The following is a 14,719-nucleotide window of genomic DNA, read 5'->3' as shown; positions in this document are numbered from 1 at the left end:
TAGCCGATACCTCATCCCTAGAATTATCGAGAATATTCCACACATCTCTAGTAGTAGTTTCCACTATCTGACAATAGATGGTGTTGTACTTCTCGATCGTTCTAGGTGCTACTAGGTCCTTCGATACTCGTTCGACTATTCGGCGATAGATGACGTTACTCTTACCGGCGTAACAATACAAATACATAGGACGTTTTAGCAATGGCGCATATTACATTGGTCGGATTGCTTTCGTGGTGAATCACGGACGACATATATTAAGACACCTTCGCGAATGATTAAAAAGAAAACCCAGCTATGAATGTGACGGTCCGCTGCGCGCTTACTGCAACAATACGAGGACGATACGATTACGCAAATCCACCTTCTATTTAACGTCGATCGCTACGACCTTACTTCAAACAAGATAAGATTTACAATTGAAGTTTAAATAAATTGGATTTAATACGTTATTGTAGTGGAACTATTATGAAGTTGTTCTATAGTTATTTATTCTCGGTAAAAACATGTGAATTTTTGTGAGTTTTTTTATGTATCTTTCGAGGTTTCGGGCAACTAAAGTGTTATTCGTCGACACATGAATATTGTAGTAGTTTTATAAAAAGACGCACGGGGGTTAGACTACCGTGCATTAATTTAAGAAAAAATGCATTATGTTTTTTGTATGGAGGACCATTTTGTATTGGGGCAAGTTAAAAAGTGTCCTCCTGTAAAAAGCAAGTTATTGTTGGAAATAGGGCTAGTCTAGAAAATGGAAATGATATCAACATAGCAGCTTTAAACAGAAGTGTGCTGGATTGATGTGAAGTGTAGTAGTAATTATGGTACTTGTTTTTTTAATCATTCACCCTCCGTAGCTTTTTGTTCACAGGTTTTTTTATTTTTTTTATTGCTAATATGGCGTGCTCACAGCTCACTGCTATTAAGTGGTTACTGGAGCCCATAGACATCTACAACGTAAATGCCTCTACCCACCTTGAGATATGAGTTCTAAAGTCTCAGTATATTTACAACGGCTGCCCCGCCCTTCAAACCGAAACGCATTACTGCTTCACGGCAGAAAGAAGCAGGGTGGTACCTGCCCGTGCGGACTCACAAGAGGTCCTACCACCATTAATTACGAAAATTATAGTTTTGTGGGTTTGATTTTCATTACACGATGTTATTCCTTCAGCATGAAAGTCAACTGTGAACATTTGTTAAGTACGTATTTCATTAGGTAAATTGGTACTCGCCTGCGGGATTCGAACACCGGTGCATCGCTACACACGAATGCACCGGACGTCTTATCCTTTAGGCCACGACGATGAAAGACCTATATTTGACAGTTTGTTTGGTTTGGCTCTTCATTTCCGTTACAAGATGGTCCCAGGCGTTTGATAAGCACTATACACCTTCTCTATTAAAATTGTGATATTTTTTAATTCGAAAGACCTCGAACACCGAACGTAAAATTTAATTGAATATGCAATTTCGAAAAGGGCACATGTCGCATATATTGTCGAATACGTTTTTTCATATACATGTAGTTTTGAGGCTTACCTACACCCATTTTATAATAATTCCAGTAATTTTCAATTGCTAATTAACACTAAAATATATTTCAAAAGTTAATATTTTAAATTTTACACTGCTTTAGAAAATAATCAGTATTTTTTCATTTCCTGAACATTTTACATTTTCAGAGATGTGCCCTTTTCGAAATTGCATATTCACTTGTTTTCTTCAGCTTGGGTTTTGTCAGATTGTTTAAACAACTGACTCGGCTGTGCAGAGCATTACAAAATGAAACAAATAAAAATAGTTGTAATGTAGTTGTATGATGACTCGCGGAAACCGAAGAAAATACCAAATAAAATATATGTAGCTATACTGAGATCTTAGAACTTATATCTCAAGGTGGGTGGCGCATTTGCGTTGTAGATGTCTATGGGCTCCAGTAACCACTTAACACCAGATGAGCTGTGAGCTCGTCTACCCGTCTAAGCAATAAAAATAAAAAAGTAGGTTTTTTGTGGGCGGCCTCGTAAAATCACACCATATATACGCGGTGCGAATTAAAATGATTCCGTATATATAAATAGCTTTGTTTGTTCGTTCGTTTGCGCGTTTTTTTGTAGATTAGTTTGTAACTTTTATTGCACATTTAAAGAGTGACGAAGTCTGTAGTCAATGATTTTAGAAAAATTTGTTATTCGTGCGTCTGTATATCGTCGCTGCCAAATCAAAATCTGCTATGTGCAAAAACTTTATTTTGAATTAACGAGTAAAAACATGGTCGTATAATATTTTATATGAAGGTGAATTTTTAAGAACTATATCAAATGAAAGCTATAGATAAATATTAAAGCTATAGACACTTAACAGTTTTTTTTATACGGTAGATAGGGCTGTGAACTATACGAAAAGGTCAAAAAGTAAATATCTCAAAAAGTGCACATAGCAGATTTTGGTTTGACAACGACGATATGCTAGCTTGGAGGCGTGGAATGTTGAAGGTTGATAATTTATAGTACCATTAACGTAAGACAGGTGGCGCGCTAATCGTGTTATTAAATGTGTGCAACTTTTATATTCCTCGTCCCAGCGTCCTCTGCGATAGGCAGTAGCGTGATTTCTAACATTGCTAACAATGATTGACCCGGTGGTGCAGTAATTAACGCTGATTGTTGCGCCGGGGGTCATAGGTTCGATTCCCACAGTGAGCAAACATTGTGTGATGAATAGGTATGTTTGCTCTTTGTCTAGGTGTTTTTTTTAAATCTATATAAGAATATATTTAAACTTATATAAGTATGTTTATCAGCCTCTGATTCCTATAACACAGGGAATCCTAAATTGGGGTCGGATGACTGTGTGTGAGTTGTTCCTAATTATTGTTATAGTGTCCATGAACCACAATTACCATTTACCATCACGAGGACCGTGTACTCGTTTGCCTTTCAAGGTGAAAAAGCATAATGCGGCCTTGGTACACTTATAGAAGCTACATATTTCTTTACAAATACTAAGTTTTTCGGCAAAATGAACATTTTTTTATAAAGTATACTCAAATCATTGACCAATTTAAATTTTATGTTAATTCTTGTTTCAGATACGGTCTACTTGGTGCGTCGGGCTGTGGGAAGACCACGCTTCTGTCTTGCATCGTGGGCAGACGGAAATTAAACAGCGGCGAGATATGGGTGCTCGGAGGGAAGCCTGGAACAAAAGGTGGAAAATTCATCATGATCGTAAAAACTACCACTTGCTATCGCTACCATATATACCATGGAATAGTCTTCGAACTCCTGCTGGTATGAACCTATAGGTCCGCGTGAGTTTCAAGCTGACACAATTTCGCGGTAAAAATAGGCAAAACAGTAGGTTTTTTTATTTATTGCTTAGATGGGTGGACGAGCTCACAGCCCAGCTTGTGTTAAGTGGTTACTGGATATACATTTTCTCATATACATTTTCAATGTAAATGCGCCACCCACCTTGAGATATAAGTTCTAAGGTCTTAGTATAGTTACAACGGCTACCCCTCCCTTCAAACCGAAACACATTACTGCTTTACGGCAGAAATAGGCAGGGTGATGGTACCTACCTGTGCGGACTCGCGAGAGGTCCTACCACCAGTAATTACGCAAATTATAATTTTGCGGGTTTGATTTTTATTACACGATGTTATTTCTTCACCGGGGAAGTCAATCGTGAACATTTGTTGAGTACGTATTTCATTAGAAAAATTGGTACCCGCCTTGGGTTCGAACACCGGTGCATCGCTCAACACGAAAGCACCGGACGTCTTATCCTTTAGGCCACGACGATTCTGTGGTCTCAATTCTGTGGTATAGGTCCGCGTGAGCTTCCTGTGGTATAGGTCCGCGTGAGCTTCAAACCGACTGACTATTTCGCGGTAAAAATAGACAAGACAGTAGGTACCGTAAAAGCTAAGAAGGACCCCTTTGTTATGGTACCGCAATTCCAAAGAGCATCCCTGCAACCTTTCACGAGTATTGGGATACTTGGCGTCGACATTTCGAGCGATGTCCAATTTTGGAGTCATTTGGAAGGCAAAGCCAAGTTGGCGTCCAAAATGCTGAGAGTCCTCAACAGAGCGAAGCGGTACTTCACGCCTGGACAAAGACTTTTGCTTTATAAAGCTCAAGTCCGGCCTCGCGTGGAGTACTGCTTGCACCTCTGGGCCGGAACTCCCAAATACCATCTACAATTTCTGAATCTGTGTTTACCTATTGCACGAATTTTCAGGCCGCAAAGGCATACCCTTCTAGTTGCTCCTGTTGCAAAGTCGTTATTTTAATACAGCTTAGGTTTCCATTAGCTGTTTCAAGGTGCAATATATACTTGGTAATGTTCCTAAGCACTAGTTCCAGTTTAACTTAAATCAGGCAGAGGCTGGTCTGCTGAAACAAACTGGTGGTAGGACCTCTTGTGAGTCCGCACGGGTAGGTACCACTGCCCTGCCTATTTCTGCTGTGAAGCAGTAATGCGTTTCGGTGTGAAGGGTAGGGCAGCCATTTTTAAGTATACTGAGATCTTAGAACTTATATCTCAAGGTGGGTGGCGCTTTTATGTTGTAGATGTCTATGGGCTCCAGTAACTACTTGACACCAGGTGGGCTGTGATCTCGTCCATCCATCTAAGCAATAAAAAAAAACCTAGGCACTAGTACCAGTTGAACACAAATCAGGCATAGGCTGGTCTGCTGAAAACATGCTAATAAACATCTCCTCGTCCTCTCAGGGTCTGGTGTCCCCGGGAAACGCGTCGGCTACATGCCTCAGGAGATAGCTCTGTACGGAGAGTTCACCATCAAGGAGACCATGATGTATTTCGGCTGGATCTTCGGCATGGAGACGAAGGAGATCGTGGATCGTCTTCGGTTCCTGCTAGACTTTCTGGACCTGCCCAGCGAGAACCGAATGGTCAAGAACTTGAGGTTGGGACTTTTAAAGTACTCATTTTAAATGTTTTTTTTTTATGTTTTTAACTTACATATATTTATCTACTGGTTGTCTGTTTATAAGCTTGAATCTCTATATCGAGCAAGGATTAACAAGACACGTGCTCAGTTAAGTGACTAACGTATATTGGGATTACAACCTAACGTGCTATCGACAGCCCGACAATCCCGAGACTGACGTATCATCATTGCAATATAATTACCGCTAACACATACATATAATTGTTAGTTGCTATGGGGACATTTTTGGTCCCTACATCACTACTCCCCTTTTTAAAAAAAAAAAATGATTTTTGAGAAATCAACATTTTTGTCAAAATTATTTTTGACACAAAAATGACATTTTTGGTTCCTACAAGCTTCTACGGGCCCATATCTAATTTTAAAATCGAAAAAAAAGAAACATTGGTAAAGGACTGTGACAGTGCGATACACGAAATCTGTCCTTGACGTGTTCGGTGCCACCAGTATTGAAATAGTTTTGTTTCACGGGCTCTTTCCACGATTTAGAATTTCATTCAGTTCTACATATTTCAAGGCGGTAGCAAGCACCATGTTTATAAAATTAAGATCATACAAATATACCCCTTTTCTTGTTCGTTCTAAGGCGGTGTTTGTACATATATTGTGCAGTTTTATCATCATATTAACATTGTTTATACTGGGTTTGCCTCTTGACTGGATAATCTGAACCCTGACTGATTGATTATATCAGTTTAGGTTTTTGTGCTTCTGTAAAAACATTAGGAATAGATGCGTCAAGAACGCGCTAATCTGGAGCAATTAAAAACTAGTTAAGGAACTATGAAGGAACCGACAGAAATACATAACTTTTTTTTTATTTTTTTTATTGCTTAGATGTGTGGACGAGCTCACAGCCCACCTGGTGTTAAGTGGTTACTGGAGCCCATAGACATCTACAACGTAAATGCGCCACCCACCTTGAGATATAAGTTGTAAGGTCTCAGTATAGTTACAAGGCTGCCCCACCCTTCAAACCGAAACGCATTACTGCTTCACGGCAGAAATAGACAGGGCGGTGGTACCTACCCGTGCGGACTCACAAGAGGTCCTACCACCAGTAATTACGCAAATTATAATTTTGCGGGTTTTTATTTTTATTGCACGATGTTATTCCTTCACCGTGGAAGTCAATGGTGAACATTTGTTGAGTACGTATTTCATTAGAAAAATTGGTACCCGCCTGCGGGATTCGAACACCGTTGCATCGCTATATACGAATGCACCGGACGTCTTATCCTTTAGGCCACGACGACTTTTAAAATAACTTCAGCTAAGTGTCATTTTGAAGTTATCGTAGCCTAAAAGAAAACTTGAGACCTCATCTTAGAACTCAACTCTCGAGATGGGTGGCGTTGTAGATGTCTATGGGCTCCGGTAACCACTAACACCAACCAGGTGGGCTGTGAGCTTGTTCACCCATATATGCAATAAAAAAAATAAAAAATTAACTCGGTCGCAGCGATGGGGAAACAATAGTCTAATCCTATTTCCCTACTTCTAAAGTTAGTTAGACGATGCAACGCCCAGATCTAGATCGATGTCCCCAATTTTCTAGACAAAAGGATTTAGCTCTCCACGCGTGCTTACAGAACAAAACAGCCGTGAAATAAACTACAAGTCGAACATTATTTAAAAACAATGTAAATACAAATTGGTCACACGAATTCATCTGAGCTCGGTTTTTTTTTTTTAATATGCTATGGTTTTTTTTTAAATCATTAGTTTTTAAATTTTTTGCTAAATTTGGCTATCAGTTTTGTTAGCTTTGTTATTTGTAAGCATTATGGAACCCGATCCCTTAATATTCTGGTGGACATGGTGATCCCCAAGGTGGTTCTTGGAACGTTTTTTTTGTAGTCAGGAAAAAGTTGTCTGACTTTTGCGAACAATGAGTTTGATGGACGCTGGTATCGTAGTAACATTTTTTTTATTGCTTAAATGGGTGGATGAGATCACGGCTCACCTTGTGTTAAGTGGTTGCCGGAGCCCATAGACATCAACAACGTAAATGTCGCCTTGAATTCTTAGGTCTCCGTTTTTACAGTACAACTGCCGTCCCACCCTTCAAACCGAAACGCATTACTGCTTCACAGCAGAGATAGACAGGGTGGTGGTACCTATCCATGCGAACTCACGTCCTACCACCAAGTTTCAGAATTAGTCGATAACTGTGCTATGAAATTCAAGATATTTACGAGTATTTATTGACAGAACCTACTATTTCGAAATAAAACTTCTTTACGCAGATTTTAATGAGGAAACTAAAGCATTTCATGAAATACGATAATCTTTTTTTTCGGTCGCGTCGCAACGTTTAAAAAAATAAGGATGTGAAAGGTGTGGCATTTAGTTTTCTGAAGTGGATCACGAGAATAATAATTGTTGTTCGACGAACCGTTCTCAGAGTTTTATTGTCATAATTAACATATCATTTATTGAAACATACTACTTAAGTAACGTGTTTGTATGTTTGTCTTTAACTAGTGGTCCCGCAGTAGTCGAAATTCGACTATAATTAATTGAAATTAGGTATAAGTTTCAACATTATTATGGTCCTATTGTTACAGATTTCGCCAAGACTACACTATAGACAAATACTCGCAATATTAAAGATAAACAATACTAACCTATTCTCAAATTGACTACAGATTTTAAGCAATAACAAAAGTTTGACAATAAACAAAGAGTATATGTGTGTGTGTCAAATACATGGTAGTGTGTGTTATGTTTTCTTTGTTGATTTAATGTATCTTTTATACATTATTTAAAAAAAAAATTAGCATTGTGCTCTTCTTCTCTATATTCTCTATAAGTGTGGAAAATTTCATACTCCTCCGTCCGCGCAATTTTCGTAAAAAGGGATGCAAAGTTTTTGCTTCACGTATTAATATATAGATATTAGTTAACTACATTTTTATCTGCTAGCGAAACCATTTCTGTTTTTTTTTTTTTTTTTTTTTTATGATTGAAAGTTTACTGGTGGCCCGAAGGCCTTTCCAGTTTCACCAGGACAGGTGGGCGAGCAAAGGCTCAGCCAAAAGGGGTGGGATTTGCTAACAACTGCCCGAGCGCCTCCGAAGGAGACCTAACAACTCAAGAGCAATTGTTTCGCGAATGAATCTACTACCGGATCGGAATCGCGACCCGCTGAGAAGATCCGGCGAGAAACTCAGCGGACTGATGCATGGTTTAGGTTGCACGTCGACCTCTTTGTCGAGTTCGACGAGTACGGTTACCGGGGTCCCTAAGCCTGCCTCTAGTATTAGAGCTGAAGGCATCTAATGCAAAGGTTATTGGATCTGATGGATCCGTAAGGACGTGTCTAGGGCGTCGACGGTGACTGGCTCCTGCATGATCAGGATTCGGGGAGTAGTCAGCGGCGGCAACGATAAGGCGATTATCATGACGCATAGCCTTATCGAAGTATCGTTCCGACGCTGACTTCATGTATTTCCGAATTGATTCGAGGCCCAGGTCGTCGTGTAGGTCAACGTTCCTCACGAGCCACGGAGCCCCGACAGCTAACCTGCAAAAGCGGGATTGTAGGGATTGGAGGGTGTCTATGTGTGTGCGGGCCGCGTGAGCGAACACCACACTCGCGTAAGTCATGACGGGCCTTATGCAAGTTTTGTAAAGTGTCACCTTGTTCCGAAGGGACATTTTACTCCGCTTACAGATCATGGGGTAGAGTCTACCGAGAATAAACGCGGCACGGTCACGGACTGATTTTATATGCGGGCGGAATGTCATCGATGCATCCAGGGTAACGCCCAGGTACTTGACCTTCCTGGCCCAGGGTATGGGTTGTCTAAAGAGAGTAATCGGGGGTGTGAGATTCCTCCTCCTAATCCGGGAGGAAATCCGTGTGGAGCTTCCTCTCTGAAATAGCACCGCAGTACTTTTCGCTGGGTTGATGTCTATGCGCCATTTTCGGAACCACTGTCCTAGGGCTAGGGCTGCGCTCTGAAGCTTCTTCGAGATTAGGGACTTATTTCTACTAGAATAGTAAACAGTCGTGTCGTCGGCGAATAAAGCTAAATGGGTCGGCGGCGACCGGGGAATATCGTTGACGAATAAGCTAAATAGGAGACCATTTCTGTTGTATAACCGCTAATTGTATGAAAAACATTGGTTTTTTAAAACTACTCGCACGCCATTTTGCGATCTTTGGTTGTACTATGCGGAAGACCTACCCTGGAGTGGCGACCATGACCGTACCAAGTCACATCACAATCGAACGAGCAGATTAGGTTAGGTTACTCATAGAAGGCAAACAGACATACATCCATACACATACATCATATTTTGAAGTTGTCGTAGCCTAAAGGATAAGACGTCCGGTGCATTCGTACCTAGCGATGCAACGGTGTTCGAATCCCGCAGGCGGGTACCAATTTTTCTAATGAAATACGTACTTAACAAATGTTCAGGATTGACTTCCACGGTGAAGGAATAACATCGTGTAGGAAAAGTAAAACCCGCAAAATTATAATTTGCGTAATTACTGGTGGTAGGACCTCTTGTGAGTCCGCACGGGTAGGTACCACCACCCTGCTTATTTCGGCCGTGAAGCAGTAATGCGTTTCGGCTTGAAGGGTGTGGCAGCCGTTGTACTATAAAAACTGAGACCTTAGAACTCATGTCTCAAGGTAGGTGGCGGCATTTACTTTGTAGATGTCCATGGGCTCCGGTAACCACTTAACACCAGGTGGGCCTTGAGCTTTGTCGACACAAAGCTAAGCAAAAAAAAATTATATAAATTGTTAGTTATGAGGTAACACGAAACTGCGCTTAGTTCTTTTTCCTCCCTGGACAATTACCAAATTACCTCTTTCTCGACGTTCGGGGTGACATGTCGAATTTTAAACCTTTCTAATTATGCTAAACCTTTTTAAATATATTATACTACTAGCTGACCCGGCAGACTTCGTACTGCCTCAATCGATAAATAAAAGACCTAAACTTTTGTTTAAGATAAACTTAAAATAAAACAAAAGGAATCCGTCCGGCGGGGGACACATCAAAGGAAAAACAAAATTGTTATTTTTATTTAATTCCGAGCATTTTCATATTTATCTTCATATAAACCTTCTCTGGACTTCAACAAATAATTCAAGACCTAAATTAGCCAAATCGGTCAAGCCGTTTTCATGTTATGTCGTGACAACGGAAAACGGGTTTCATTTTTATATATATAGATTTCTATTATTTCTAATAACTATTCTATTTTGATTCTAGAATGTAATATGTGTGAATCATTATAGTGGTTTGATTCGTCAATGACCTACTGTGTGACAATATTATTGGTGAAGTTAGTTGTAAGATATCTGTTTTTGCAGCGAAGCGATAACGCATTGCAGTTGGATTTATTTATTTATTGCTTATATTATTGGGCGAGCTCACAGCCTGCTTTACGGCAGAAATAGGCAAGGTGGTGGTACCTACCCGTGCGGACTCACAAGAGGTCCTACCACCAGAAATTACGCAAATTATAATTCTGCGGGTTTGATTTTTATTACACAATGTTTTTTTTTATTATTTTTTTATTGCTTAAGTGGTTGGACGAGCTCACAGCCCACCTGGTGTTAAGTGGTTACTGGAGCCCATAGACATCTACAACGTAAATGCGCCACCCACCTTGAGATATAAGTTCTAAGGTCTCAGTATAGTTACAACGGCTACCCCACCCTTCGATCCGAAACGCATTACTGCTTCACGGCGGAAATAGGCGGGGTGGTGGTACCTACCCGTGCGGACTCCCAAGAGGTCCTACCACCAGTGATTACGCAAATTATAATTTTGCGGGTTTGATTTTTACTACACGATGTGATTCCTTCATCGTGGAAATCAATCGTAAACATTTGTTAAGTACGTATTTCATTAGAAAAATTGGTACCCATCTGCGGGATTCGAACACCGTTGCATCGCTAGATACGAATGTACTGGACGTCTTATCTTTTAGGCCACGACTACTTGTGTGGTGGCCGTGGTACAGTCTAGAACTAACGTCTCCAACGTTACATGTTGGCCTCCCATCATCTTACAGTGTGCCTAGTGCGAGTTTTTTAACGTTCTCGATAGCGTAAAAGTTAACTCCAATTTGTATGGAGTTGGAACGTTTGCCTACGTTTGCCGCTAGGGGCGCTGTTCCAACTGCATACAATTTAGAGTTAACTTTTACGCTATCGTGAACGTTAAAAAACTCGCGCTAAGCACACAGAACAATGAAAACGTTTTTGTGAAAGTATATTTAGACGATCTGAAGCTCGAAAGTGGCAAATCCGAACAATGATTTGCTATTTTGAAGCAACAAAGTATGTAAGCATGATACGCGATTCTATATGAATACGATTCTATATAATAGCTGGCGGACGAGTCACGTTTAAGTCCGGCCGCATATTATACGCTCGTGCCGGTCCGGCAAATTTCCATTTATAAATTTCGAGCCTCATGTATTCTCATCGTCTACCTTGTTCTGTAGTGGCCCTAGTACATTGATACAGTGAGGTGTATTATATCGCCTGATTAGTCCGTCGCATAGGTTTCCTCCTGTGAGCTCTAACCACTCACCGGCATCACAAGTAATTGGATGGAATGGTCTTGTCGAGAAAATTAAAAACTGCTTTTGTAGGCGTTCGGGTAACATTAAAAAAAAAAAAACGTTAGGCACTCGGGAACTGCCGCGGTAAAGCTATTGCATAGCATTTTTTATCAACTTATGCAATTATAATTAGACAATGATAATTTAATATTAAAACAATAATAAAACAAGACCACGCTATATTAAACATTAATAAAAGCAAAACCTTAACTGTCCCCTTCACACTCATAAGCTAGACCGCGCGAGAGAGAGATGGGCAGACTTCATGATGCGCATGCAGTGTGATATCACGCCACGCGCTTATTCACAAACACTACACAAGCGCAACGTGTGAATGTGTTGAACGCGAGCTACATGGTAGGCGGAGTGAGGGGTGTAAGGTTTTTTTCGTTACGGAATTTCATGATTCGGTCGCCGCGCTCAAGGCCCGCGATAAAAGCTATGCAATGGCTTAAACATCACTTATCTTCTTACGATATGCTAATGAGATCGTATGACGTGTAGCAACCCTCATATTTCTCCCGTCAAACTACTACTCATTGTGGCTTAGAGCCTCGATAATACTACAACAAAACTTAATTCAAAGACGCAAAGAACCATTAATAACGTTACATATATACAATAAAACGTGCATTGTTCCTAAACTGAAGAGTGTATGAGATGAATGTGAAAGTGTTATTACGTAAAACGTTCGACATTTTGAGCATGTTACACACGACATCTGGCAACGAAAGTCTTGTAACGTTACTAAAACTATCGCATGGTTTGATCTAAGGATAGTTTGCGTTCGGTTCTTAACTGCTGGTTGCCGCTGGAATGGACACCGTTAATGTCAGTGGCACGACTAGGATGTCGTTAACCGCTACTTTTCTTAAGCCACGTGTGTTATAGCGCTGGAGAACATAATGCAGGTGTTCCTCATTTTGTCGTAAATGATACCTATATTCTTACTGGTGGTAGGACCTTTTGTGAGTCCGCACGGGTAGGTACCACCACCCTGCCTATTTCTGCCGTGAAGCAGTAATGCGTTTCGGTTTGAAGGGTGGGGCAGCCGTTGTAACTATACTGAGACCTTAGAACTTATCTCAAAGTAGGTGACGCATTTATACATGTCTATGGGCTCCAGTAACCACTTAAATCCAGGTGGGCTGTGAGCTCGTCCACCCATCTAAGCAATAAAAAAATAAAAAACCTTTGGTGGTCTCGGTAGCTACGGATAAGATAAGTATTTTTGTACTGACAACCTTAGTGGTGATTTAAAATTCGATGAAACGGAAACGACACTCAATAAGCGACACTAAAAAGAGACAAACGTGTTCATCTATAGAATTTACCTACGGGAAAACGAGATATAAGACTTCTGAATGTTACGCTATTATTGCGTGTGAACTGAACTATTTCTTTTAAATACTGTCTTGAGGCTATGATTTTTTCTAGTGTGTGAATTTGGGAAATGCACACGAGACAAGCACAAGCACATCGATTAACAAATATAGAATCGAGAATCGGATCTGGCGTAATAAATAGGGGCTGCTAAAGATTTTTTCACACAAACAGGATCTTAAATTAATGCATGATAATCTACTTATGCTTACAAATATGATAATCTTAATATGATAATCTACTTAAGCTCACAAACATGTAATCAATAAAGTCGAGAAAACGTAGAAATTTTCTTATTCACTCGGGCTTTTTCATGTTATTCAATCCTAAAATTGTGTTTTGATACGATTTATTATTTTTAAAATAATGCTTCAACCAAATGAATATGCAATTTCGAAAAGGGTACATCTCTGAAAATGTAAAATGTTCAGGAAATGAAAAAAAAACTGAATATTTTCTAAATCAGTGTAAAATTTAAAATATTAATTTTGAGATATATTTTAGTGTTAATTAGCAATTGAAAATTACTGGAATTACTATAAAATGGATAGAGAGTAAGCCTCAAAACTACATGTATATGAAAAAACGTATTTGACAAAATATGCAACAGGTGCCCTTTTCGAAATTGCATATTCAAATAATTCGTCATGGAACAAACCACGATGGCTCCGTTTTACCTCAAATGTTTTCCGTTAATTATCACCAAACGACGCACGTCCGAACGACACTGACAAAAAAATGTACTCAACAAACATTATTTTGGTCAAATACGTTCAATGTACAGAGGAAACTACAGTGTAAATATGAATTTCGTGTAAAAAAAACTAACACATATCCTTGGCGGACGTGACGTGTCAGGAAATTGTACAAACAATAAAAAAATATGCGATACGTGTAAAAATATATAGTTAAATCTGTCGTTAAGTCGTCGTGGCCTAAAGGATAAGACGCCCGGTGTATTCGTGTCGAGCGATGCACCGGTGTTCGAATCCCGCAGGCGGGTACCAATTTTTCTAATGAAATACATACTTAATAAATCTTCACGATTGACTTCCACGGTGAAGGAATGATATCATGTAATAAAAATCAAAAACCCGCAAAATTATAATTTGCGTAATTACTGGTGGTAGGACCTCTCGTGAGTACGCACGGATAGGTACCACCACCAATCTGCCTATTTCTGCCGTGAAGCAGTAATGCGTTTCGGTTTGAATGGTGGGGCAGCCGTTATAACTATACTCAGACCTTAGAGCTTATATCTCAAGGTGGGTGCCGCATTTACTTTGTCTATGGGCTCCAGTAACCACTTAACACCAGGTGGGTTGTGAGCTCGTCCCATATGAGCAATTTTTTTTTTAATAAATCCTGTTCTAAAATATACGTTTCATGACTAAGGTTTGTGGTCGTATTACACTATTTTACGTATTACATTATCGTACATTATCGTCGTATTACATTATTATTTGTACTATAAAAATACGGCATTTATATTTTTATTAATTGAATTAATTCGTTCACGGTATCGATCTAATTATTGACATGTCCGTGTAAAGTGAACGTATAAACACGTCACGTAGCGATCATTCGGACCATTCCATCAGTACCGTACGTGATTTTTCCTTTATTTACTTCTGGTCAATAAATCGAGTTCACGACGGGCCAGACAATCTGTGCTTTTGATTAATTGTTAAATGGCGCCCGATGAATATTGGTATCTCGAGACGCAGCTCACTCTGAAATCG

The 14,719-nt window shown here is 39.8% G+C and overlaps 1 protein-coding gene across 2 annotated transcripts in view; it reads left to right on the top strand.

The window, feature by feature from the left end:
- The window catches only part of snu (ABC-type transporter snustorr), a 130,498-nt gene that overhangs the window by 93,497 nt on the left and 22,282 nt on the right, over positions 1-14,719 (top strand). For both annotated transcript variants that reach the window (XM_028172390.2, XM_028172391.2), the window contains 2 exons: positions 3,095-3,213; positions 4,750-4,945. In XM_028172390.2, coding sequence (XP_028028191.2) covers positions 3,095-3,213; positions 4,750-4,945 — 315 coding nt within the window. The remainder of the gene's footprint in view (positions 1-3,094; positions 3,214-4,749; positions 4,946-14,719) is intronic.

The sequence above is a fragment of the Bombyx mandarina genome, chromosome 26 (genome assembly GCF_030267445.1).
Source record: "Bombyx mandarina strain Sakado chromosome 26, ASM3026744v2".
Taxonomy (NCBI): Eukaryota; Metazoa; Arthropoda; class Insecta; order Lepidoptera; family Bombycidae; genus Bombyx; species Bombyx mandarina.
Note: the sequence above shows the minus strand (reverse complement) of the source record. Positions and strands in the feature narration are given on the sequence as shown.